A 26126-nucleotide genomic window follows, 5' to 3' on the forward strand; every position below is an offset into this window, starting at 1 on the left:
AACCAAACAACAAACCCTGACATTTCAGCTGGATGTGAGGTTTCTGTCCAGCCTGGCAACAAAAAAGTTAACTAGAAAAGGTGGTCTGCGGATTCCAAAACAGAACGTTCGTGCTGCCAACCTGAAACCAGTCTGGGCTGATCAAAACACAAAGTGAGGTCACGGGCCTGCCTTCCCCATTGGGAGATTCAGGTCACTGTAACAGCTAGCACATATGAAGCAATCTCAGTGTGGTCCTTTCCTAGTTTTGCAATTATGATTCTTAGCTATTGCAAACTTCCACTTTTCATATTTTTAAAGAGTCACTGTCCTGTTTTCTTTTCGGTGCTTTGTTTCCCCAGATCTCTCAGTCCTGAAATAGTGTTATGTCTCTAATTATTATAATCAGTACTGTTTATTGCATCTGAAGAAGTGAGCTGTAGCTCACGAAAGCTTATGCTCTAATAAATTGGTTAGTCTCTAAGGTGCCACAAGTCCTCCTTTTCTTTTTGCGAATACAGACTAACACGGCTGTTACTCTGAAACCTGTTTATTGCAAGAAACCCTTGTCTGGTCAGCTGAACCCAGGATGGGGAGCTGAGAACTGCTCCAGCTCTGACATGGATTATCTCTGTGGCTTCGTGCAAGTCTCTTAACCACTATGTGCTCATTTTCCTGAGCTATAAAACAAGCTACTGCACATATATATTTGTTAATGCTTCTAAAATAATTGTTAAATAAACAAAGTAAATTGAAGATCTGTGTGGGCAATTTTTATCAACAACATACAGTCAATCTTGAAATACCTCCACTCCATTACCATTCACTATTTTCACTGATTTTAAAAAAATCAGTGAAATTTACAGAAGTTATTTAGGTACAGGCACTTGCATCCATCACTCAGCATGGAAATGAGTATCTGAGAATCAAGTTAAAATTAGAAAAAAAAACCCTCTTCAACAAAAAACATGAGTGTGAAATCCTGGCCCTCTTGAAGTCAATTAATTTTGTCATTGACTTCTGTGGGGTACGGTTTCTCCTGCCCACTATAGCTGTGCGCTAATTTCATCACTCAGCCACTTCCATTAGATCATTCCCAACTATTTAGGCCCCAGGGAGCTGCAGCAGCGGGAGGGATGACTGTTGACTTAGTGACTTCTCTGCAGATTGGCTGACAAAGATGAGAATGCAGGACCAAGGCCATAGATTGTAAACACTTTGGGGAAGCAGCCTTGTTTGTATATTGGTCTGTAAAGGTTCTAGTATATTTTGGGTACTTATAACTCATTAATTGGAAAGGGGTGGAACACACCAGACACATTAGAAAAGGCCTGGCCTACAATTATTTTCTTCATGAGCATAACCAGTACATTCTTAGTAGAGGTGGTATCTTGAGGGGGTTTACTTATTCACATAAGAAACCAGTTTAAATGAGAAGATGAAATAATGTGGATGCTGCCATGTTCCACCCCAGAGGTGGCTGCATTTCCATTGTGGGTAAAGTGACCTCTCTGTATCCTTTTATACCTAAAAGGGGCATTGTGAGGCTTGCTTAGTGTTTGTGAAGTGCTGAGAGAGCCTCAGATGAACGACTCCACAGAAGTGCAAACCCCTAATCGATTATTATTGAGCAAGGAAATACAACATATAGCGAATCTATACTGACACTCAGGTTTTTTCCCCCCCATGGTATATTTAGGTCAGGGAGTTGAGAATGTCGTTCAGATCTCTCCTTTTGTGAGTTGCACTGAACATACGACAATAAAAACAAGTCTTAAAAAGCCTCCCCCTAAGGGATCACCCTCTCGCTCTTAGACTGTAAGCTTTTTGAAGCAAGGATGGGCTTTTTCTTGTGTTTGTGCAGCTGGGTCCTGGTTCATGATTGAGGCTCCTTAGTGCTACCACAATACAAATAATAATCCTATCTGCCGGCCTGCCAGAAACTTGAATGTTCGTACATGAGACTGATGAAAGCAACAAATATACCCCATGCTCCAGGCATTTGTGCAACCTGTTTCCTTGCACTGGGTTGTGAATTCAAAGTACTTTTCCAGAAGGGAAGCAGCTATTGGGTTGCAAAATGTCTTTCCCTTGACTTCAGAGCTGTGCAGCGCTCCACTGCTGGATTCTCAGTGGGTCCAGGAAATGGAGAATTCACTACATTGCTTTTAAGAGAAGCACCACATTTCTCTGTGTGTGTAACGCAGCTTTCTACAGCCAAAGTGATTTTATCATGGACAGCCAAATTTTGCTACAGGAACTGCTTCTCTGCTTTACTCTATCACTTCACATGGAAATCCATTAGAGCCAAGCCTCTGGCTGCTAGGCCTCTATTGCCCTCACTGTGTTGCCCTTATCTGTTACTGGTTTAGTGAAATAGTCCATTACAATGTGCTCAGCATGGCCAGGGGCCAAGCAGGCACCTCCTAGCCAGCTGTGCGGGATAATCAGCTCTGTTCAGACACCTTGAAGAGGCCTAGGGTGGTTCAGAACTGACTTTCAGTCTCAAAAGCTGCCCTTAATCCCCCTTAATACATGTAGGGCCTAGGCCCCCCTGCAGACACTTGTGCACAGCGCCTCCATGTGAAGCCTAGGGAAGTTGCCTTCCTGCATTGCCCGCCCTTTGCCGAGTGCTCTCCTTCCCTACCTCTGCTGCTCTCTGGAAACAACAGCTCCGAAGAGCATGAACGAAGTGGTGCGTGTGTGTGTGTGTGTGTGTCTCTCTCTCTCTGTTTAAGTTTGTAAAGATCCACTTCAGGGTAGAAGTCACAACATAAATAGAATAACTGTATGCCGCAGTCAAAAAAAAATTTAAATGTTATCCAAACCCAATTTGAAACCAGGATCCTTTCTGCTCAGCATGCTCTAAAGCAGCCTGAATTTCTGACCCAATGTGTTTCAGAGTAACAGCCGTGTTAGTCTGTATTCGCAAAAAGAAAAGGAGTAGAAAAAAAAAGAACCCAATGTGGTTCTTGCTAATTAGCATGACATTTCACGTTGCTGGTTTAACTGAGAAAGTGTGGGTCATCCAATCAAAACCTTCATTTGGCATGTTCCAAAGCATTAGCTAAGATCTAGTCCTCTCTTCCTCCTCTTTCACAGACAACTAAAAAGATGCCAACAGACTTGGATTCTGTTTCTACAAGCCAGGATGCAGGCAAGAGCCAAAAGCTGCTTCTCAGAGCATGTGACTTCTTGTAGAGATACAGGGCGAGGCTTATGAAGGAAATACTGACTAGGTTATCATGGCCATGAATGGAATGCACATGTCCTGCCTTTGTAGAGTGGATGAACTTTATGACCTGCTGGGTCTTTTCCATCTCTGTCTCCTCTGGATCTTGTGTCTATGATGTGTCACTTTTGCTTGTTCCTCTCTATAGTGTTGACTGTGCTGAGATCTCCACTTCTTCTCCAATAAGTTTCCAGTCATTCTTTCAATCCCTAACCTTGAGAGAGGACACGAATGCCTCAGCATTGGGGGAATTGATAACCATACGCACCTGGGTTTCCAGTATGGTCCAAGGGCAGTTCCATATGGAGAAACTGAGGAAAGCAAAGCTTCTTTTAAGATGCAGAGCTTTGAATTGCCACACAATCCTTTTTTAGGCCACTAACTCCAGAAAGAGCATAGTTAACTAGGTTTAATAAAAATAGATGTAGAGCATGCCATTTACTGCTGAGAATTACTTCACCCACTAGTGAGATGCAGCCACCTCTCAAGTGGAACATGACAGCTGTTTACCCACAGCACACAGTCAAGGACAGAAACTGAAAACCACAACTGCCCTTTGGAACGGAAGGGGAATTTCAGCAGGCGGAATGAAATTAGCCAAACTGAGCAAGCTTGTAGGTAGTGATGGATAAGATGTGCTCTGTTGTGCAACTACGGTAAGTTTGAGGACTAATTCACCTCTGTCATCATCAGCAACTATATGAAATTCCAGCTGGGTATTTCAGAAATCAGTTCTCCCCTACAAGGAAGGGAGAAGGCCCATGATGCTCGGTCGGTCATCAGTGAATCAAAGCCACTCAATTTTCATGAGGGTAGAGTCACTGCATTGTGTTCAGCTGATCTATTCCTAACAGTTCCTCTTGTCCCTGTCACTTGAACTTGGCCGTGATGTGCTGTCAATACTTTAACAAAGGGCTCCTAAAAACATGTCAACCAGTCTGAGATAAACCCCCATGTTCACATGGAGGAGGGTTGAAGGCCTATTTATCTTCCCCTTTACTGAAGAAAAGCTGCTCAACTGTAACCAAGATGACACCATTCGGCAAACAGTGCATTTGCTGAAGACATTTATACTTTGTTCTTGAGAACTGTGTTGAAAAACAACAGGAGTTTGTAACGGAAATGGCTTTGCAACCTTATTGACAGCAGTTACTACCCCTTTCAGAGTGGTAGTTGGACAGCGTTCAAGGTCTTAAACAGCTGGGGAGGTTACGGCAGTCGCCTCTAGGGCACTTCTAGATTTCACCACACTGCAGAAATCTTGAGTCCACTGCAGAGATAAAAAAGTTTGCTTTTCAGCAGTATTTGATTTCCAGGGTTGAGTCTTGTTTAATACTTGTACAGGGCTTTATGGACAACCTCTCAGAAGTGTTCCTTATTTTTTGTATGTCTGCTAGCACCCCTTTTGCAATAGGTGCTCAAGATTATATACCAGTATCCACAGAGCATGAACACCCTGTGAATCAAAGCTGTCACCACATTGTGTTCTAACAGTTTATCCAGGCCCAGTACTCCATGATAACAGCATTGTTAATCTAGCACCATCCTGTGGTCAAAGCATGTCACTTCACTTTCAGCTAACCTTTCGGAAGTCCTAACTTAAATTTTTTGTATGCCTCTTAGTACCTACTTTATATGGTGTGCTTTCCATCACCACGAGGAAACAATTTACACTTGTCCAAAGGCCTACCAATGGTAGACATTACAATTTAAGAGGCTGTTGAACTCTTACCTTAGCCCCCAATCTTACTATACACCAGACCAGTGGTTCTCAACCCACAGCTCAATCAGCACACAGCTGCGGCCCATGTAACATCCTCAAGGCCATACAGATAGTGTATACATGTGGATGCGGCCCACATAACAGAGAGCTGTGGATGCGGCCCACAATAGCAAATAGGTTGAGAACCAGTGCACCAGACTGTATATACAATATGCACACACCTCATACTCCAATACTCATAGTGAAAAAATGTCAATAAATCCTGTCACATCTACAGACCATACAGTAACAAAAAAAATTATACTTGCTTGCTCTGCAACTAGTCCCCGTAGAATGTGGAAACTGGAAAGTCTGGCAGTCTGAGAACAGATCTGGGAGCTAGGAACATCCTAACCCTAGCACTTGGGCAAATCCGTTCAATTAAAATGAGCCTCAGACACTTACTGTATAAAAGGGGATATTCCTGGAAGACAAGTAGGTAATATCGTATTGATTAATGTTTGTGAAGCACTCTGAAGACAAGTGCTACACATGGCAGGTATTGACATTTGCTGCGTAGTGAGGACCTATGGACTATTCAGTGCCAGTGCATTTTCCTGCTATGGACTAAACATGCATATTGTGCTAACATACAACATAGTCGGTTTTCGCTGTCAACTACAGAATCCTAGTAGTTTGTGTTACGACTTCACCACGCTAAATAGTCACATCTTCCCACTTGTCAGACCTTTCAGCTGTGAATCCCAGCATGCTTAGATAGTGGAGTATTGCTCCATACAGAACTTTGACAATGAATTAACACTAGTGGTGCTATTTTAGGCTTGCAAAAGGATGAAGCAGCTGAATATTATGGAGCAAATTCTGAATATTGGACCCACCAGACTCCGAGGAACTTAGAGCTCATTATTTAATAAAAAATGTAAAAGCAAAGATAGCTATTTTATTCATGCACATGCTAAAGTCTGTAGTTTTGTCTTAACTGTAATAGGGTTCTTTTGTAGGATGATTTATTTCAACAGCACAAATTAAATTCCTGGTGGTTAATACATACCTACAACTCTCAAAAGCAGACAAGTTATATTTTTCCCAGAGTTTGAAGAATGTGGACTAAGATGGTACTGGCAGCTGACCCTTACATTTTTATAACATGCAAGGAAAGCACAGTGTATCTGAAAGTTCATAGAATATCAGAGTTGGAAGGGACCTCAAGAGATCATCTCGTCCAACTCCCTCAAAGCAGAACCAATCCTCAATTTTTGCCCCAGATCCCTAAATGGCCCCCTCAAGGATTAAACTCACAACCTTGGGTTTAGCAGGCCAATGCTCAAACCACTGAGCTATCCCTCCCCCCAAAGTTACATATTGATAAGCTGGTTTGAGAGCATTGTTCATTATAGCCATCCTATTATAAACAGGTGATAATTTTATGTAATGATTTTATGGATAGAGTATTGCTTCTTAAGTTCCCACTAACCTGTGTGGCCGGGCAGCCGCTCAGCAGGCTATCAAGTGCCTTGCACTTCAGGTGTCCCTCTCCCCACTGCCAGGCTGCTCCTGCTCTCTGCCTTGGAGCCCCTGGCCAGCTGCTCCCAGGAGCCTCCTGCTCTCTGTGCAGAGCAGGTGGGAGGGAATAGAGGAGGGGGTCACTGATGTCAGGGTGTCCCCCTCCCTCCACCGCTCTAGCCCCATCTCCACAGAGCAGGAGAGGGGGACAGGACATGACATGACTCAGGAGGGAGGGACCTTGCTGACAGCTGCTGCGTCTAAACAAGCAGGCTTCAGACTGCTGAGTGCAGATCTCCTTAAAAGGGCAGCATGCGTCGGTCTCTCAGCCACACGTTGTCTTTCACACTCACCTCCCAACACAAGTTTGTATTATTGTTGTTACCTGACACTTTTCAACATATGTTTAGTTTTTTGACAGGTTTCAGAGTAGCAGCCACAAGTACTCCTTTAGTTTTTTGACTGGTCTATGCCCTCCATAATTTTTATTTCTCTTACTACTCAGAATTAAATTTAAGTGTAAGTTCTAAAATGCCTAACCTGTCCTGGCTGAAGTAATTATCCCTATGGTAACTTTTAAATATATATCTAGGTTTTTTTGTTTCTACTGGTGGTGCACATCCACACATTACCTCAAGATGGTGCACATAAAATTCATTCCACACATGGATGGAAAAAATTAGAGAGAACACTGATTGCTTCTACTGCAATTTGTTCCATAATCACATATTAGTAAGGGTTGGACTGCTGTTACTTAGCAACTTTACATAACATATTTAAGCACTTAAGTTACACTAAGCACCTCCAGAAGCAGGTGTGCACACAAGCAGATAAGGTGGTTATTGTAAATTCCACTAGATGTCTGCATACTTATCTGCCTATTTAGGCACTTAAAATACCACTGTAAATTAAAGCTGAAGGGTGCTCAGTGATCCAGAACCAATGCCTGGAGAAAAGTGTTGAGGGTTATTTATGCTTTCAAATATTTTAGTAATTTATTTCAAAATATTTGAAAGTGGTGTAATTTATAGGATGATGTTTGACAAATAAAATGTGCAGAATATTGTATGCAGGTTTTTAATTTTTTGGTGCAGAATTCCCCCAGGGAGTACCAGGGTACTGTGTGGCACAACATAGGTACAAGCAGGTCAGTGCGGGGTCTGGGAACAGTGGAGATCTGGATGCACAGGAGCTTCTGGCCGGGGGGGGGGGGGGGGAGGAGGAGGAAGGGTAGGGGTTCTGGATGCAGGGGGAATGGGACTCCACAGCAAAGTCCAGGTATAGGTGGCTAGGGCTCAATGTGTGTGTGGTGGGGGGAGCTCAGCTGGGAAAGGGGGGGACTTGGGATGGGGGGGGGTCAGAGTGCAGCTGGGTGGGGCCTGGATGCATAGGGGTTGGGCAGATATGGGGAACAGCTCCCCATACAGTGACCCTGCTCCTTGCGGCGAAGGAGCCATGGGGCAAGTGGGGGGAGGGGGATCACTGTCCACTGAGCTGCTGCCCCTGCCTGTCCAACCCCTGTGCACCTAGACACCCTCTCCTCCCCCCAGACCCAAACCCCTCTGCGGAGCCTCAGACCCCATCAGGCCCCCACCCCACGATGCAGAGCTTCCTGCAGCCAAGGGAGTTTCTGTGGGAGGGTGATCTGACCCAGACCCAGCTGCTCCATGCAGAGGAGGAACTCCTCCACCCCCTCCCAGCCAGGACTAACAGCCCTGGGCAGCCAGGGCATCCCCACACCACACACATGACTTACCCATGCTGCCAGGGAGGGGTGAACAAGCACTGGGGCAGATTCTCCTCGCTTCCCCACCAAAACCATTTTTCTGCTGGAAAGCAAAGACAACCTGTGGGAGGACGTTTCTTCATTGTGCACAGAACTCCAAGTGTATATAGTGCAACAAGACAGGTACAACAGCCTTATATCAGTCTGGTTACTGTTTGCTTCCTCTGCTTGCTGTTAGTTTTCTAAGAGTTGCTGTTTGAATCATGTCAAAAGTGGGAGAGACACATATACAGATTTGAAAGCTGCGACAGGCTACTGGTACATGCTGTGTACATTATACCTCAAGCAATAGAAATGGCTAGTGCCAGAGCTGAAAGCAATTAAGAATGAAATAGCAAGTTTACTGTAAACTTCAGTTCCCTTAAGAGACTTAGTGAACATTACTAAATATCCCCCTGCTCTCCCCAAATAGCTATGGTTTTTTCCCCCCCAAACTGAAATTAGCGTTATGGGGGCAAGTAGTACCTGGGCCTTTCATATGCATGAGTTTTAGAATGGTCCTTTACCCCTCTTGAGTTTTCTACATTAGGGAATTGAACATATTCAGAAACCATTTGTTCTAGGAAGTGTCCCCAAAAGTGTTAGGTAGGAATGCGGATAGAATTCTCAGCCTCAATTCAAGTTCATGACTTGCTACAAAGTCCATTTATAGAGGCTCTTGGTTACTGGGGGGGGGGGGGGGAGGAGAAGGGGGAAGAGGAGAAGAGAGAGAAGGGAAGATTGTAAAGTGGGATTGTGATCAGGAGACTGACAGCTCCAAACTCAAGATTCCTAGACAGTCCTAACTCAATGCATGCTTCTCCAGGTTCCAAATACATGCATTGAGCAGATATTTTATGCTGCAGGGCCAGTACAGCTATAGGAGAATGTGATTTACGTGGTTTCTAGTACCTGTCATTATGATCTGGGCACCTGCTACCAGCCCACCATGTATCTGAACTGTTCATTTCAGCTACAGAATCTTTTCCTATTGATAAGTGAACCAGAAGGGACCCAGACTTTAGCTTTTAAGACTTTAGATTCTCAATGCCATCCCTGGACAAATAGTTTTACATTAAGCAAAATTTGATCTGAGTATTGTGACAAAATTTGAGCCTTATATTTTCCACATGCTTTCCAGAATTATAAACAGCACTTCAACGAGTAGGGAACGTTTCAGGGAGTTTTATCAGTTAAAATTTTAAATTTGTGTTGTTTTAGTAGTTTATGTATCCACACCTAGAATACCTGGATAGAAAGGTGTCAGTTTATAATGAATGCCTAGAGCTTTTTTACATGGGACCTTTTATTCTCAGGGAGATATCTGTACAGTCAAGTCACACAAACTTCTGAAGAATGGAGTTAGAGCCCTAGAATTATCAGTGACAAACAGTGTGGCATATTAGAACAGTTAAGCGTTTATGCTTCAAAAGTAGCCAGGAAGTTTGTGACTATTTCTTTCAGCTTGGCATCTGTCTGTTCGGAGATCTTCCCATCAGTCCTGTTAGAAAAAGACAGGCACAAATTACACTTCAGACCCAATACGTCATTCCTTAACCTCTCCCCCTTGACAAAAACCACCACCACCAATGCGATCTAGAATCTTGCTAACTAGTAAGTGGGAGGTCTGTGGCAGGCTAGCAAGTGAGTGAACAGGAATGCAAAGGTAATGCATCAAGTTGTACTTTAGAGTGTACTACTGAAGTTAATATACTATTTTGTGGAAACAACAATAGTAAGACTTCAGTTGTGGTGAGAAGAAAAGTACACTTCTGGCACAAATCTCAGTATCTAGGTTAAATGAGGTTCTGTTTGTTGCCAGTGACCTTTACTTCAAGATAATCCAATATGCTTCAGGTAAGTTTTAGAGACCAGGTCATGTGCCCTCCATTGCTATCCTTCAAATAGTTCATCCCTTCCTTCTCTACTTACACAATTTAAAAATCCAATTTCAATGCTCAAGACTCCACTGTTACATACCAATAAGAATCTTAATCTTTGTGTTTGAAGTATTTATGCATACATCACCTTTAAAATACAAGTGGGAACACTGAAGACACATATACCTGATTGTGCCTAAAAGGGTCTGTTGCTGGCTCAGAACGTGGGCTAGGAAAGCATTCTCAAATCTGGTGATTTTGCTGGGCTCCAGTTTGTCCAAGTAACCTCTTACACCAGCATAGATGACTGCAACCTGTTCCTCAATAGCCATGGGGGCTGCACAGAAGAGAAGAGGGTAGTGTTAGCCCACCTGTATTTCTGGCCTCAGAACATAGCTCAGAGTTGTGCAGGAGTCCCTAGAAAGCTCAGTGTATGTGCAACAAGATGATTCAAAAATAATGAAGATTGCATTCTGCACATAACTTGTTCACAACTACTCAGCTTTATGTTATTGTAGCTGTACTAACAAGCTGACCTGATGATTAGTAGTCAAAGTTCTAGTGGCCTAGCAACATCATATCAGAACCAGAAGTCACCCAAAAGGACTGAAGTGTTTCCCACTGGCTGCAGCCGGTCTGACCTTGCTATGGACCCAGACTTGTTTCTTCCCCAGCTAGTTAAGTGTTGGATAAAAAGACAGGGAACTCACAATACTGTCCTTGTTTGAGAAGCTCAGTCAGACGCACACCACGATTCAGCAGCTGTTGAGTAGCAGCATCCAGATCAGATCCAAATTGAGCAAAAGCAGCTACTTCACGATACTGAGCCAATTCTAGCTTCATGGTACCGGCCACCTAAAATACAAGAAAAATTATTGGGTTTGGTTTTATGCTCCATTTTGCAAGCGGCTAAAATCCTCTAACTTATTTTCCTTAGAAAGCTATCAGAGCAACATGGGTTCATTTCAGGTCCATATGATGGGTATTATGTTCACTTTTAAGCATAAAAGAGCACCATAATGTGCATAAGGATGAGAAGAAAAACAGACTGTCAAGAACTGAGAAGGTAAGCAGAAGTTCAGGTAGTGGAGCTGTGTTGCATCCTGAAGTAAATTTGTAAGTGGAGAACAATGTTGCAATTTACATTAAAGCTAAAGTTAGCGTTTATCACCTTCATATTTTGATTAAACAGATTACCACAAGTCTGATCAGAGATAATACCTTCAGGTCTGGATTCAACACAGACAATAGTTTGATACTTCTGTTTGATTTCATCATGTCTAAATTGAGAGGGGGGGGGATTTCTATAACTCCAAAAATATTTACAAAAACAGGAAGCTGAGACCAGTTTCTTGAGGTTTAGTCTTTGGGAGTTTACAGTCATTTACAACTGGCTTTATGTAAATAGTGAAGACATTTTAAGTGTGCAGCTACTTTGTGTGTTACGATCTTAACCGCTAGCAAAAAGAAGTGAAAATGAGTATAGGACAGGACCTAGAGGTCTTTGTTTTTAAGCAGCAAGTGTTCCGTTAACATTTGAGTTATTTTATGCTCACCTGCTTCATGGCTCTGGTCTGGGCAGCAGAACCCACACGGGAAACAGACAGCCCAACATTGATGGCTGGACGGATGCCTTTGTAGAACAGTTCAGTTTCCAAGAAGATCTGAAGAGAGAGATTTCTGAAGTTTCTACCTAAATACTAACAGACTTACTCACTATTAAAGTGCATAGTTGATTACTTATCAGATCACTCAATTACACCAGCACACAAGGAATAGATTCTTAAATCCTACCTGTCCATCAGTGATGGAGATTACATTAGTTGGAATGTAGGCTGACACATCACCAGCCTGAGTCTCAATGACAGGAAGGGCAGTCAGGGAGCCACCTCCAAAGGAGTCATTCATTTTGGCTGCTCTCTCCAAGAGACGAGAGTGTAGGTAGAACACATCACCAGGGTAGGCCTCACGACCAGGTGGACGTCTCAGCAGCAGAGACATCTGACGGTAGGCAACAGCCTGTATAAAAAGAAAAATGCTTTAGAAAAGTAACAAATTTCTAAAGACAAGTTTAAATCATACATCTGTTTAAATTCCAGTGTTAAGTTCCCAAAGCTATGTCAGTTTCTTGAAATAGGGAATATTTCATTTTACCTGTTTGGATAAGTCATCATAAATGATCAGAGCATGTTTCCCATTATCTCGGAAATACTCTCCCATGGAGCAACCAGAATAAGGAGCCAGGTACTGAAGAGGAGCAGCATCTGATGCTGTTGCAGAAACCACGATAGTGTACTTCATAGCATCTGAAAAGAGTTTGAGACAGTTATTGATAAATGTTGCTTTGTTTAAAAACCACTTTAGACTCTTCCTCTTAGATTACATACCCCGTTGGACATAAAAATGGACGTCTGAGGTCATATTACTAAAACAGTAATTGTTTGGCAAATACAAAGACAATTCAGTTACTGACTCCCCAGTTAGGGAATTTGCTGCAGAAAAATTTCTATCAGGATAGGTTTCTTTAAGAACTGCATCTGATAAATGTTTACATGTACTGTAAGATTTAGTCAAATTGCCAATCTCAAATTAAGATGCATAGAACAGCAAGCAAAACTATCTTTGGCTTACAAAAAAACACTTTTCCCTAGATAGAGGAAAATAAAATCTCACAGAAACCTGTTATAATAGCGATGAAGTCCGTTTTGGTCTCCCTCTAATGAGATATTTATAGTTTAAATTGAAATGAAGCTGCTGCTATAGTATTACATTATCTGCTGAAGTATGCATAAGCTGAAGGGCTCCTTCCTCAGGTGACTCCAAGGTAACAATTTCTCAGCTTCTGCAAAGTTATCACTGCCCTTTGCTCCATGGGACTACAGCATGTTAGAGAGAATGTACTGCAGCACAGTTCAACCTTTTCCCCCCCTGCCAGAAGTTGACACCACTTGCCCATGAAACAAAGCAGTACATCTCCATGATCAGCGTCAGGTATTTTCAAATACCAGTGAAAGACTATTGAATTCAAAATAGAGGTAAGCAAAGAAGAACCTTCTTTTTGACCTAGAGCAGTGGTTCTCAAAGCCGGTCAGCATGTCCTTTGGCCTGCACTGCTTCCTGCAGCCTCCATTGGCCTGGAGCGGCAAAGTGCGGCCAGCGGGCTCCACGATCGGCCGAACCTGCAGAAGCAGCAGGTAAACAAACCTGTTTGGCCCGCCAGGACTTTCCCTGAACAAGCAGCGGACCAGCTTTGAGAACCACCGACCTACAACATTTGTAGTTACTAACCATGAGACTACAATTAAGGTCTTTCCTTCAGCTTGACCTGCTATCATTACTCTTATCATTACTCTTAAAATGCCCCATTTATTTTGTGCAAACTCATCTGCACATGAAGTATAGACACAGGTTATTTGACATTCATTTATCTACTTTATGAAGTGTGTACAATGCACAGCAATTTGTCAGGTATAGTTACCAGCCTACTGCCAAAGAGAAGGGCTGGCTAGACATTAAAATCAATAGCGTAGTTCTACTCTGAAAAGCCACCCAGACAGGAGCACTGTCAAACTGGAAGTCGCTGAGGCAAGCATGGAAAGAACAGAATGTGCTTTTTCTGCCAACTGGAAGTACTGCAAAACACAATTTGGGATCTGAAATCAAGCTGGTTCTTTTCTTGTGCATCAGAGATTCAGCAGACAGTTTGTTCTTGGGGAGATTTGTGCACTCCCATGACATTTAACATTTGTATTAATCAATCAAGTTGCACCAGTTAACCCATTATTAAATGCACAGAAGGAATAGTATTAGTGTAAAAGCTGAATTGGAAAGTCACTTTAAAGAATTCCAGTGTTTTCTCCAACTCTTTATACCTGCATCAGTAAGCCTCTTCACCAGCTGAGCAACAGTAGATCTCTTCTGACCAATTGCAACATATATACAGTACAGTTTCTTTTTCTCATCAGTTCCATCATTAAATCGTTTTTGGTTGATGATTGTGTCAATAGCAATTGAAGTTTTGCTGCAAAGTAGTAGAAAGTGAGAACTCAGATGGGCTAATTTGTCCAAGTTACTTTGTTTTCTTCCCTCCACATGTACAGATTAGCTTTGTATAGTCCACCCCTTTTCTTCAATAAAGGAAGAGCTCCTTAGCAGCTTAGACATTAGACAGTAAGCTTCAGAAGACACAGATTGCTTACCCAGTCTGTCTGTCACCAATGATCAATTCACGCTGGCCACGGCCAATGGGTACTAAACTATCCACAGCCTTGATGCCAGTTTGCATGGGCTCACGCACAGAGATCCTGGGAATGATCCCAGGAGCCTTTAGACCAACTCTCCTACGTATCTTAGAACCAAGTGGACCCTTGAAAGCAAAGAAAGATTCTGTGGCTATTCACAAAGCATTGTGACTATATAATCTAAGATACAGCAAAGTTTGTTTGCCATATTTACCTTTCCATCAATGGCATTACCCAGAGCATCTACGACACGGCCCAAGAGCTCATCACCAACTGGAACATCCACAATGGCCCCAGTCCTCTTCACAACATCCCCTTCCTTAATCAGTCTGTCATTACCAAATACGACAACACCAACATTGTCCGGTTCCAAGTTCAGGGACATACCCTAAAACAGAGGTGATGCCATTATGGAACATGAAGCAGCCAGGAATTCAATTAATATCTGGTTAAACTGTTGCAAGAACTAAGAATTACAAAAAATGAAGGTATTCTGAATGATAACAGGCTTAAACACATTTGAGTTCTCCATAGATAAAGTTGCCACAACAGGTAGACTGAGGATGTGTATCTATAGTTAAGCTGGTTCTAGAAGGAAAGGGACCTCTAGAGGTATGTTTTAAATTAATGACAAGACTCTGACAATGCAAAGTTATACATATTGGAAAACCACAACTATACATATAAAATGATGGGGTCGAAGTTAGCTCTTATCACAGAGGAAAGATCTTAGAGTCATCGTGGATAGTTCTCTGAAAACATCTGATCAATGTGTAGCAGCAGTCAATAAAGCTAAATGTTAGGAACCATTAGGAAAGGGATAAGGACTAAGACAGAAAAATATAATGCTATTATATAAATCCATTTTTGTCACTGGACCTCTAAAAAGATATTAGAATTGGAAAAGAAACAGACGGGCAACAAAAATTATTAGAATACAGGACAACTCCTGTAAGAGGAAAGATGAAAGAGAATGGGACTGTTCAGCTTAGAAAAGAGTGACTAAAGTGGGATATGATAGAAGTCTATGAAATCATGGCTACGTGGAGAAAGCGAGTATTATTTACCCCTTCACATAACACAAGAACCAAAAAAAGTCACCTGATGAAATTAATAGGCTGCAGGTTTAAAAAATATCAAGGTGCTTCTTTACACAAACCACAGTCAACCTGCGGAGCTCCTTGTGGGGGGATATTGTAAAGGCCAAAAGTATAAGTGGGTTAAAAAAAAAAATGAATTAGTAAGTTCATGGAGGACAGGTCCATAATGGCAATTAGCCAAGATGGTCAGGGATGCAACCCCATGCTCTGACTGCTTCTAAACCTCCAACTGCCAAAATCTTGGACTTGACAACAGGGGATGCATCACTGGAGCACTGGTCTGACCCAGTATGACCATTCTTATGATCTTAAAACAAGCAATTCTGGCTTAAGAATAGCAAAAAGTTGACAGTTAGCTCTGAGAAGAGACGTACTAATAATTTCCCTCAAGGTAAATATTTCAGTACGACAACTGAAATATCAGTTCAAAGGGGTAAACAATGCCCCCTTTAAAAAGTTTTGGTGCACATACTGGATTAACTCTTCCTGGGAAGTGTAGTCTTTGAGAAGTGTGTTTTCCAAGTCATCTTTAAATTAAAGCTCCTTCACTGTACTAGTTTTGGCAATCTAATGTCTAGTTAGATTAAAAACCACCTCACTCCCTGAAACAGAGTAGCCATTGGCTTCTAGTATCAAGTTCAAGCTCCCTCCCATTGTTTTGGAGACAAGTCATATGGAAAACAAAAGTCACTCATAAGTTACTAACCAAGCATTCACAGGTGTTGTGAGGATCAGAATATGTTCATCTCACTACTTTGTTCATAATGGACTGCTGACTCCTGAATAAAGAATCCAGCTAATTACTGTGCACTGTATTCATCCATGTTAAAAAGTTCCTTCACTGAACTAAAAAACATTCCCTGAAACTAGGGAAGTCCCTCCTTCAGACCCTCACAAGTTCACCTGTTCCGTTTAGTTTCTATCTTAAGACTTACTGGATAAGTGAAAATGCAAAGAAATAAAGCAGCAAGACAGCGATACATCAGAGGGAAACTAAATACCAACATGCTAAAACCGTGACATTATTGTTCAGATTCCAATTTAAATTCTGGTCTCCACAACAAATGTTACTCAAAATATTCCCTGCACTCCCATATGAAGCAGAGAATAAGTGCTTCAGCACATAGCATGCCATCAAGTAAAATCTCAGAAGTTCCAATGACGCTTTTAGCATCACAAGGATCACTCAGACCGAAACAAAGTTTTAGTTGTATCAAGTTTACCTTTAGTCCAGAAGAGAACTCCACCATTTCTTCTGCTTGAACATTCCTTAGGCCATATACACGTGCAATACCATCACCAATGGACAGCACACGCCCAGTCTCTTCTAGCTCAACGGAGGTGTCAGCTCCCAGAATACGTTCCTCAAGAATAGAGGATACCTCAGCAGTGCCTGGTAAGAACAAATAATTTTAAACTAGAACAGTACCTTGTTGAAACAGTTGTATGAATTTAGGAGCATTAATTCAAGAAAATACAAGTTAAACCTGGCATAATACAAGATCTTAGGCACAACTGTTCTTTAGAACTACAGCTTGCTGAGGAGAACAGCCAATGGTAGCCCTATCTGCTCCCATATCTAAATGGGAATTTGCTATCACCATTAACAGTACAGCGCCTCTGTCAGGCTTAGAATGATGAATTTAGGAGTGATGCTGGCTAAAGTGTATTAAGATGCGACCACTTAATTCTCAAAAAAAACATTAGATTTGGACCCACTGAGGGGTTAGAAGCTGGTGGACAGGTAGTAACAAGGTGTACAGGGCTCCACTTGGGAGCACCTGGGCTAATCCAGTTGCAGGATCTAAACCTAGTTCCACTGTGGCTAGACTACTATAGCATTCAGTCAGACTGGATAAACATTAAAATTCTGTAAATGCAAAAACAAAGTTTTACAAAAAAGCCCAGAGAAGTGTTCCCATAAAAAGCAGATAGTTTAAGAAGTGAACATTCCCCTAAAATTCACAACTCACACTGTAGTAGTGTTGCATTAGCATATGGAAGTACAAATGAAGAAACTGAACAGTTTATTTTCATTATTGCAAAGCAAGGGAAAAACAAAACAAAGAACTAAGACTAGATCAGAGGTGCGCAAACTACGGCCCACAGGACTGTCCTGCCAGGCCCCTGAGCTCCTGGCCCACAAGGCTAGCCCCCAGCCCCGCCCCTGCCCCCCCACAGCCACACCACTGCACAGGCAGTGCTCTGGGAGGTCAGGGAACAAGGGGGGTTGGATGGGTCAGGTGTTTTGAGGGGGGCACAGGCCAGGCTGTTTGGGGAGGCACAGCCTTCCCTACGCAGCCCATACCATTTTGCACCCTAATGCGGCCCTCAGGCCAAAAAGTTTGCCCACCCTGGGCTAGATTAATCTTGCTTTGTTTAAAAAAAAACAAAACAAACAAACACACCACCACACACACAAAACATGGTTTGTTTCAATCTGTTTAGTCTAACAAATGTTTTTTTTTTCCCCAAAGCAGGATTAATCTAGTCTGTTTAGTTCTTTGTTTTAATTTATGTTTAATTGAATGAGTTGTGTCCTACTCCATTAGAATTTGGTTATGGTACACTGCCAAACTAAGGTCAAAAGCTTGTACCAACAGAGTAGACAAACTAGGCCCCTGCTGTTAAGACATTTATATTTTATTAAAAAATTTCATTCATCCTGAAAGGTATTAAACCACTTGACTAGTGGGCTACAGCAGCACTGAAAATACAGCCAACCAGAGAAAGCATACTGCTGGAGGGACAGGGAAACTATGACCAAGGACACAGGGTCAAAGCCAAACACTTGAGAAAGCCATGAGTTTAGCATGAATACTGAACCAACATGAACCAGGGGTTTAAGACTTCAAAGCTCTTCCATATGGTACTCCCTTTATCTCTTTTAGAAGGGCTAAATTCAACCTTCAGTTCCAGGCAGTCTAGGTAAACTAGATCTGATGCTTAAGACTACCACACCATTCTCTCTAGTTTGAGCATACCATTGACAATTGACCAAGTCATTCAAACAAAATAACTAAGGTACAGCTTAATATCTATTAGAGCATAAGCTTTCGTGAGCTACAGCTCACTTCTTCAGATGCATATCGTGGAAACTGCAGCAGGCTTTATATATACACAGAGAATATGAAACAATACCTATTCCCACCCCACTGTCCTGCTATTACCAGCAGGACAGTGGGGTGGGAATAGGTATTGTTTCATATTCTCTGTGTATATATAAAGCCTGCTGCAGTTTCCACGATATGCATCTGAAGAAGTGAGCTGTAGCTCACGAAAGCTTATGCTCTAATAAATTGGTTAGTCTCTAAGGTGCCACAAGTCCTCCTTTTCTTTTTGCGAATACAGACTAACACGGCTGTTACTCTGAAACCTGTCACTTAATATCTATGAAACTTCTAAAAGATGGTTTGATATAAACAAATCTCCACAAAACAAGGAGATGGGAGACACTGTTACAAACTGAAACATAGCACTCATATCACAAGGTCATCTTTCTATCTGCTGTGAATATTGCCGCTTAGTTAGCAAATCTGAACCTGTACATTTGCATGAATAGCGTATGTCTTATGTTAAGAAGTTTCTTTGAACTCACCAACTTTTTGAAGACTAGTTTTGGAGGCATGGATGTTCCTTGTAGCAACAAACGTTGCACCCAGGGCATTTCTGGAAACCTAACAACAAAAAGCATTTTGTTTAAAGAGTCAGTAATTTGGGGGGGGTTTCTACTGATTATGTAAAAACATGCAGGAGAAACAATATTTTAAAGGACATCACCACCTTGAAAGCCATCTGCATGTACAAAAATTTCCAGACAGAAACCCAACACCTAATGCCTCAATTTCACAAGTTGCTTCCTGGGGATACCCCCATGCAGAACCCCACTGACTTCAACAGAAGGCCTCCTACGCAGTTTGAAGGATCAGGCCCAAGATTAGTATAATTAAAAGTAGCTAGTAAAGCGTTCCTAATTTTTAGTTTACTTAATGCATTTTCTATTCAGATTCTATGCTGTCCTCATCACTGTAGTGTATGAGCATCTTCCAGAACTGCTTTAAGCAAGGTGATCACTCACAGCACTTGGGGTTTAATGACATTCTTCTTTGCTATAAAGGTTTTTAAGCCACAAGACCGTTTGATTTTTTTTAAGGAATTTTAGAAGAGCACTATCAGAAACTGGGATTTTTTTTTAAAAAAAATGTAATCAATTTAAGCACAGAGTGTCCTCCTTAAGTTCTCACCCTCCTAAGTGAGATCCACGAACACGAGTTTGGGTAAGAGACAACAACAAAGAAGCTGGCGCCACCAAGGCAGACTGCACAAGACATAAAGCAGCACCACGGCTTCCAGAAGACGGTCTAATCCAGTGTGTTAACACAAGCAAATGCCAGGCCAGTCAGACCGGGACGCCCCCACCGCCCCTCACTCACCTTCGCCAGGGTCACTGCCTGGGGCTGAGTAGCCTCAGAGATCCCTGCGCTCCCACCCCAGCCCCCACCGGGGATCCCAAGGCTTCCAAGGCGCCCGCTCCGGGGCGGGAGGGTGCCAGGGCTACCCCAGCCCGGAGTTCAGTCCTGCGCTTGCCCTCCCAGACCCCCGCGCGTCTCCTCCCGCCCTAGGGACCCGGGCCGGGCCTGCCCTCGCTGGGGCCGGGCCCCGCGCAGCGCCCAGCCAGACGAGGAGGATGGTGGGGGAGGGGGGGGGTCCGGCTCCGGGCAGCCCCACGGGCCCCTCTCAATGTCACCCCAGGCCCGGACTCCAAGATGGCGGCGGGTGCGCCCGGCTCCCCCGCGCCCGGCGCGTTCTTACCAGGCCGGCCTGCCGGGGCAGCGAGCGGGCGAGGGCAGCAGCCACACGGACCGAGAGCATCTTGCTGGGCTGAGGAGCGAGCGGGAAGCGTCTCCTGCAGCTGCTGCCGGCGCCTTACACACTCCGCACAAAATGGCCGCTTCCGCTCCGCCCCTTCTGCGGGAAGGTCACGCCCCTCACCCCGCCGCGACGGGGCAAGCGCGGGCCCTGACCCGGAAGCGGTTCTTGAAGCCCCTCCCGCAGAGTGAGCTCTTACACCTTTTATTTCACGATTTCGGGGTTTTCTCACCGTTTTTAGGCAGTGTCCTGTTTTGTTTTGTTTTTTTAAAAAGCAGTTTGAAATCGTTAAAAAAAATTGTCCGTTGCCCTTGAAATGGCCCCACCCATCTTAAGCAGAAGCAGCTCCCCCTTCCCCAGGCAGGCCCCGTCTAAGGGGTGAGGCCAGTCCAGGCTGGCAGAGGCTAGAGCTAACTTGTGACCCCTGCCACCCTGTCCCATAGCCAACATGATAGTGCCCATTCCACACTGGTACGCAGTGTCACCAGCTCTCACAATAATATCCCTATGTTTGGTGGTTTTCTTGAAGCTCCAGATCCTGGAGTCATGGGATTCTGAAAAAAGAAAAGGAGGACTTGCACCTTAGAGACTAACAAACTTATTTGAGCATAAGCTTCATCAGATGCATTCAGTGGAAAATACAGTGGGGAGATTTATATACACAGATAACATGAAACAATGTTACCATACACACTGTAACGAGAGTGATCAGGTATATAAATTGTTTCATGTTCTCTGTGTATATAAATCTCCCCACTGTATTTTCCACTGAATGCATCCGATGAAGTGAGCTGTAGCTCACGGAAGCTTATGCTCAAATAAATTTGTTAGTCTCTAGGGTGCCACAAGTACTCCTGGGTTTTTTTGAGGATACTGACTAACACGGCTGCTACTCTGAAACCTGTCATTATTTTTAAGGTTTCAGAGTAGCAGCCGTGTTAGTCTGCATTCGCAAAAAGAAAAGGAGTACTTGTGGCCTTAGATATCTCATGGTTTTTGGTGGCCTGACTCATGAATTTTGAAAGCTTGGAATTTAGGACTTCTAAACAGAAAAGCAAAGTATTATCTATCTATTATCCTACTCAGTACCTATGATTAAGGCTACGATTTAGTCATGAGTCTTTTTAGTAAAAGTCATGGACAGGTCACAGTCAATAGACTAAAATTCAGAAATGACTTTTACTATATACCCTACTAGCTGCGGGGTGAGGGGAACTCTGCTTTGGGGAGCTGGGGCTGGGCATTGCTATTGGAAGGGCGAGGGGCTGCTGCTCTTGTGGGAGGGGTCCCAGGGGCCAGCAGCACCAGCGGCCGGGGGCAGGGTTGCCAACTTTCTACTCGCACAAAACTGAACACTCCTACCCCGCCCCTTGCCCTGCCTCTTCTCCAAGGCCCCACTCCCGCTCACTCCATCTCGCCTCCCTCTGTTGATCGTTCACCCCACCCTCACTCACTTGCTCATTTTCACCAGACTGGGGCAGGGTGTTGGGGTGTTGAAGGGGGTGAAGGTTCTGGCTGGGGCTCTGGGCTCTGGGGTGGGGCTGGGAATGAGGGGTTTGGGGTACAGGAGGGTGCTCCGGGTTGGGACTGAGGGGTTCGGAGGGCAGCAGGGGGATCAGGGCTGGGGCAGAGGGTTGGGGCATGGGAGCAGACTCAGGGTGGAAGGCTCCCGGCGCCGCTTACCTCAAGCAGCTTCCAGAAACAGCGGCATCTCCCCTGTCTGGCTCCTACACAGAGGCGCGGCCAGGTGTGGCTGTGGTTCCTGGCCAATGGGAGCTGCAGAGCCGACACTTGGGGCGTGGTCAGCGTGTGGAGCTCCCTGGCTGCCCCTACGCGTAGGAGTCGGAGGGAGGACAGGCCGCTGCTTCCGGGAGCCGCACAGAGCCACGGCATGTAGGGAACCTGCCTTAGCCCCACTGCGCTGCCTACCGGACTTTTAACGGCCCTGTCAGCGGTGCTGACCTGAACCACCAGGGTCCCTTTTTAACTGGGTATTCTGGTTGAAAACTGGATACCTGGCAACCCTAGCCGGGGGCCACCAAGGCAAGTGACACCAGCTGCTGCGGGGGGCCACCAAGCAGTGACTGCTCCGTCTGCCCCTGGGGCTGCCCTCCCGCTGCTGCTCCCACAGCCCCAGGGATTGTGGTCAGCTGCCTGGGACCACCTGAGAAGCGGCCCGTGCGGCTGGCCCTCAGCACTGTTGTGGCTGGTTGCAGGTCTGCCCACTTGCCAGATGCCCAGGGTAACCTGAGCACCACCAGTGCAGCTGGCTGTGGGACCCCTGAGAAGTCAAGGAGGTCACGGAAAGTCACAGAATTCATGACTTCCACGACCACTGTGACAGACACAGAGCCCTACCTATGATCCGTCTTTATGATACCTCACAAAAGCTTTATGCTCAAATAAATTGGTTAGTCGCTAAGGTGCCACAAGTACTCCTTTTCTTTTTGCGAATACAGACTAACACGGCTGTTACTCTTAAACCAGGATTGCCACCTGTCTGGAATTTTAGAGGGATTGTCTCGATTTTACTGGGGCGATTTTGCATAGTGAAAGATCTTTTTACCATCATAAAATTATATCCAAACCTGTAAAACATGCTATTCTAATATATTCTGTTCAGGTTCTTTACTGTACCCACCATGGTAGTATCTGAGCGCCTTCCAGTAGTGCATTAAGCAACATGACTAACATCTGTCATGGGTTTGTTGTCTCATCCTCCCTTCATGGGGAGAAGTACATGCAGTGGACTGTTTTATTTAGGAAATGTTTTTTGATAACAAATATACAAGTTGTTATACATTTGTTGGAGAAGGCAAAGTCAAAGAAATGCTTCTTGCACCTAGAGCAGAAAGTGGCGAGGTTTATGATGGTCCTTAATTGCTGGGGACATTCATTCCACAGACTTGGGCAAGCCTCAGAGAAAGCTTTGCGTCTTGCATAGATGAGCTTTTCCACTGTTAAGTTGCTCTGTACCAGAGGAGCAAAGTTGCTGAAAACAGTCTTCATCTCAGACCTTTAGGTGATCTTTCAGATACCCTGGTCCAGGCCATTGAGCATCATGAAGAGAAGGACTTGACCTTGAACTTCAGTTGTTAGTCTATGGGAAGGCAATGCAGGGAGAGGAAGACAGGTTTGATGTTGTCATAAATATAAAGGAAAGGGTAACCACCTTTTTGTATACAGAACTATAAAGTCCCTCCTGGCCAGAGGCAAAACCCTTTCACCTATAAAGGGTTAAGAAGCTAACCTTGCTGGCACCTGACCAAAATGACCAATGAGGAGACAAGTTATTTTCAAAGGTGGACGGGGAGGTGTGGGAAAGACAGGGTCTGTCTCTCTGTGTGATGCTTTTGCCGGGACCAGGTCAGGAATGCTCTTCAGTTAGTTAAGTTAGTAAGTGATCTAGCTAGAAATGTGTTATATTTCCTTTTGTTTAAATGGCTGGTAAATAAGCTGTGCTGAATGGAATGTATATTTCTGTTTTTGTGTCTTTTTGTAACTTAAGGTTTTGCCTAGAGGGATTCTCTATGTTTTGAATCTGATTGTCCTATAAGGTATTGACCATCCTGATTTTACAGAGGTGATTCTTTTACTTTTTCTTTAATTAAAATTCTTCTTTTAAGATCCTGATTGCTTTTTCATTGTTCTTAAGATCCAAGGGTTTGGGTCTGTGTTCACCTATGCAAATTGGTGAGGATTTTTATCAAGCCTTCCCCCGGAAACAGGGGGTAGGGTTTGGGGGGATATTTTGGGGGGAAGACGTCTCCAAGTGGGTTCTTTCCCTGTTCTTTGTTTAACATGCTTGGTGGTGGCAGCATAGAGTTCAAGGACAAGGCAAAGTTTGTACCTTGGGGAAGTTTTTAACCTAAACTGGTAAGAATAAACTTAGGGGGTCTTTCATGCAGGTTCCCACATCTGTACCCTAGAGTTCAGAGTGGGGAAGGAACCTTGACAGATGTGTTCATAGCGGCTAGTGTTACTGAGGAGATGGGCAACATCATATCATGGTGTGATGTTATTTTCTTCAAGATGTCCAAATCCTATATTATGATGACTTTTTTCAGGGCATTGTTCCATTGTATTGTGACCTGATAACACGTTTTAGCAATCTGACTACACTGTAAAAAGAAAAGGAGTACTTGTGGCACCTTAGAGAGTAACCAATTTATTTGAGCATAAGCTTGTTGGGAACACTGGGGCATGGCCACTAGGTAACTCGAGGGGATGGAAGACCACGAGTGTCGATGAAGCCCCCTCGCACTAGGCCCCGGTGTCCTTGCCCCCCCCCCCCCGCCTGGAGGCACTCGCAGCAGCTCTGCGTACTAGGCCCAAGTGTCCTTGGCCCCCCCGCCTGGAGGCACACACAGCAGTTATGCTGAGAATCTGCAACAGTATGTTGCAGAGTCAGACTGCCTGAAACTAAGCAAGGCCAAACAGGGGAGATATGGAAGAACAATGCTGAATAAAGCAGCTTTATGTATAGTTTAACAAATGATACAGAGAATCAGGGAACTAGCTGAGAACTGGATTGGCTGGCTATATGGATACTTGGAGCAGCTTGCTATTGGATAAGTATGCTGGGAAAAAGGATGTATAAAAGCCTGTGTAACTTCCTGCTCTGTTGTACAGGATTTGAGATTCAAATCTCCCTGTACCTTTTTGAAGCTTCAAATAAACTTTTCTGCTTCTCCACCCCGTTGTGATTATTGGGTGTAGCACACCAGGTAATGAACCAACTCAAGCTGTTGTTCAGCCTCTCGGTACTGGGTGCCGGCAACAAGCTTATGCTCAAATAAGCTTTTGTGAGCTACAGCTCACAAAGCTTATGCTCAAATAAATTGGTTAGTTGCTAAGGTGCCACAAGTACTCCTTTTCTTTTTGCGAATACAGACTAACGCGGCTGCTACTCTGAAACCTGACTACACTGTGTGGATACACAGTGATATCACAGGTCCTTTTTTTTTTTTGGGGCACAACAGTGCCATGTTTTGTGACCAACATCATGACGTCATGATATAAAGACGAGTTTGTGACATCACGTCATGACAGAGCAACACTTTTTCTCCCCACAGGGTTAGTGCATTGCAGTATAGCAACTTTCCCCCCTATATCATGTAATCTTTGCACACCATGATTTCTTTATAACATTAAATCATCACATATAACAGCACAGTGGTTATTTTTTAAGACTGTGTGGAAGTGGTGTGACATGGTAACATTTGAAACAACATTTTCAACGTGGTAACTTTTTAACAACACTCTCTTCTCCTCTCAGAACAAAAGTATGTCATCACAGCATGGCATGACAACACAGTGGTGGTTTTCCTGGCACTGTGTCACTGTGATAAGGCATGATGATGGGTTTTCCTGACAATGACACGATGGTACAGTCACAAGTTTTTGTGACACCATGTCACTGCGCCAGGGCATGGTGATGGGTTTCCTGACAGCATCAATACATTGTGATACAACGGTGGTGGGCTTTTTGGGGCGGGGTGACACGACGAGAGGACCATGTCCTGACACGGTGACAGGTTCCCTGCTGGGGACTCGTTACTGTACTGTACCGTGACATGGGGTTTTTTTGGCATATTCTGCAACATTCTTCTTGCCCCAGGCCGAGCAAGGCGAGGCCCCTCCTTGCAGACAGAGAGCGGGTCACAGCCCAGACACCTCGTGTGCCGTCTCTAGGGCAACGGGAGCTGCCACCAGCCTGCCAGGCCCTTCTGGGAGTGGTTTCGGGAGGGGGCGGGGCCTGAGACAAGGACACCGGCTGCGAACTACAACTCCCAGCAAGCGCCGCGGCCCTGAGGTCATCTGTGCGGGCCTCG

General features: G+C 44.2%; 1 protein-coding gene across 1 annotated transcript; it reads right to left on the reverse strand.

The window, feature by feature from the left end:
* Positions 1–9527: 9527 nt before the first annotated feature.
* On the reverse strand, positions 9528–20405 carry ATP5F1A (ATP synthase F1 subunit alpha). The gene is made up of 12 exons (XM_073343453.2): positions 20236–20405; positions 19022–19100; positions 16647–16816; positions 14538–14711; positions 14282–14448; positions 13955–14103; positions 12237–12388; positions 11877–12101; positions 11639–11746; positions 10793–10937; positions 10269–10419; positions 9528–9703 (listed from the first exon to the last, which is right to left on the reverse strand). Exons 1-12 carry the CDS (start codon positions 20293–20295, stop codon positions 9622–9624), a joined length of 1662 nt encoding a protein of 553 aa, XP_073199554.1. The 5' UTR covers positions 20296–20405; the 3' UTR covers positions 9528–9621.
* Positions 20406–26126: the final 5721 nt, after the last annotated feature.

This window comes from Lepidochelys kempii, chromosome 5 (assembly GCF_965140285.1).
Source record: "Lepidochelys kempii isolate rLepKem1 chromosome 5, rLepKem1.hap1, whole genome shotgun sequence".
NCBI classification, from domain to species: Eukaryota; Metazoa; Chordata; order Testudines; family Cheloniidae; genus Lepidochelys; species Lepidochelys kempii.

Bases quoted from the DNA above. Each gene is read 5' to 3' on its own strand.
- ATP5F1A (XM_073343453.2), bottom strand. From the start codon at position 20,295: ATGCTCTCGGTCCGTGTGGCTGCTGCCCTCGCCCGCTCGCTGCCCCGG. The intron at 14,104-14,281 runs GTAAGCAATCTG...ACTACTTTGCAG, and splicing joins ATTGGTGACAGACAGACTGG to CAAAACTTCAATTGCTATTG. The intron at 12,102-12,236 runs GTAAAATGAAAT...CTTTTTATACAG, and splicing joins ATGATGACTTATCCAAACAG to GCTGTTGCCTACCGTCAGAT.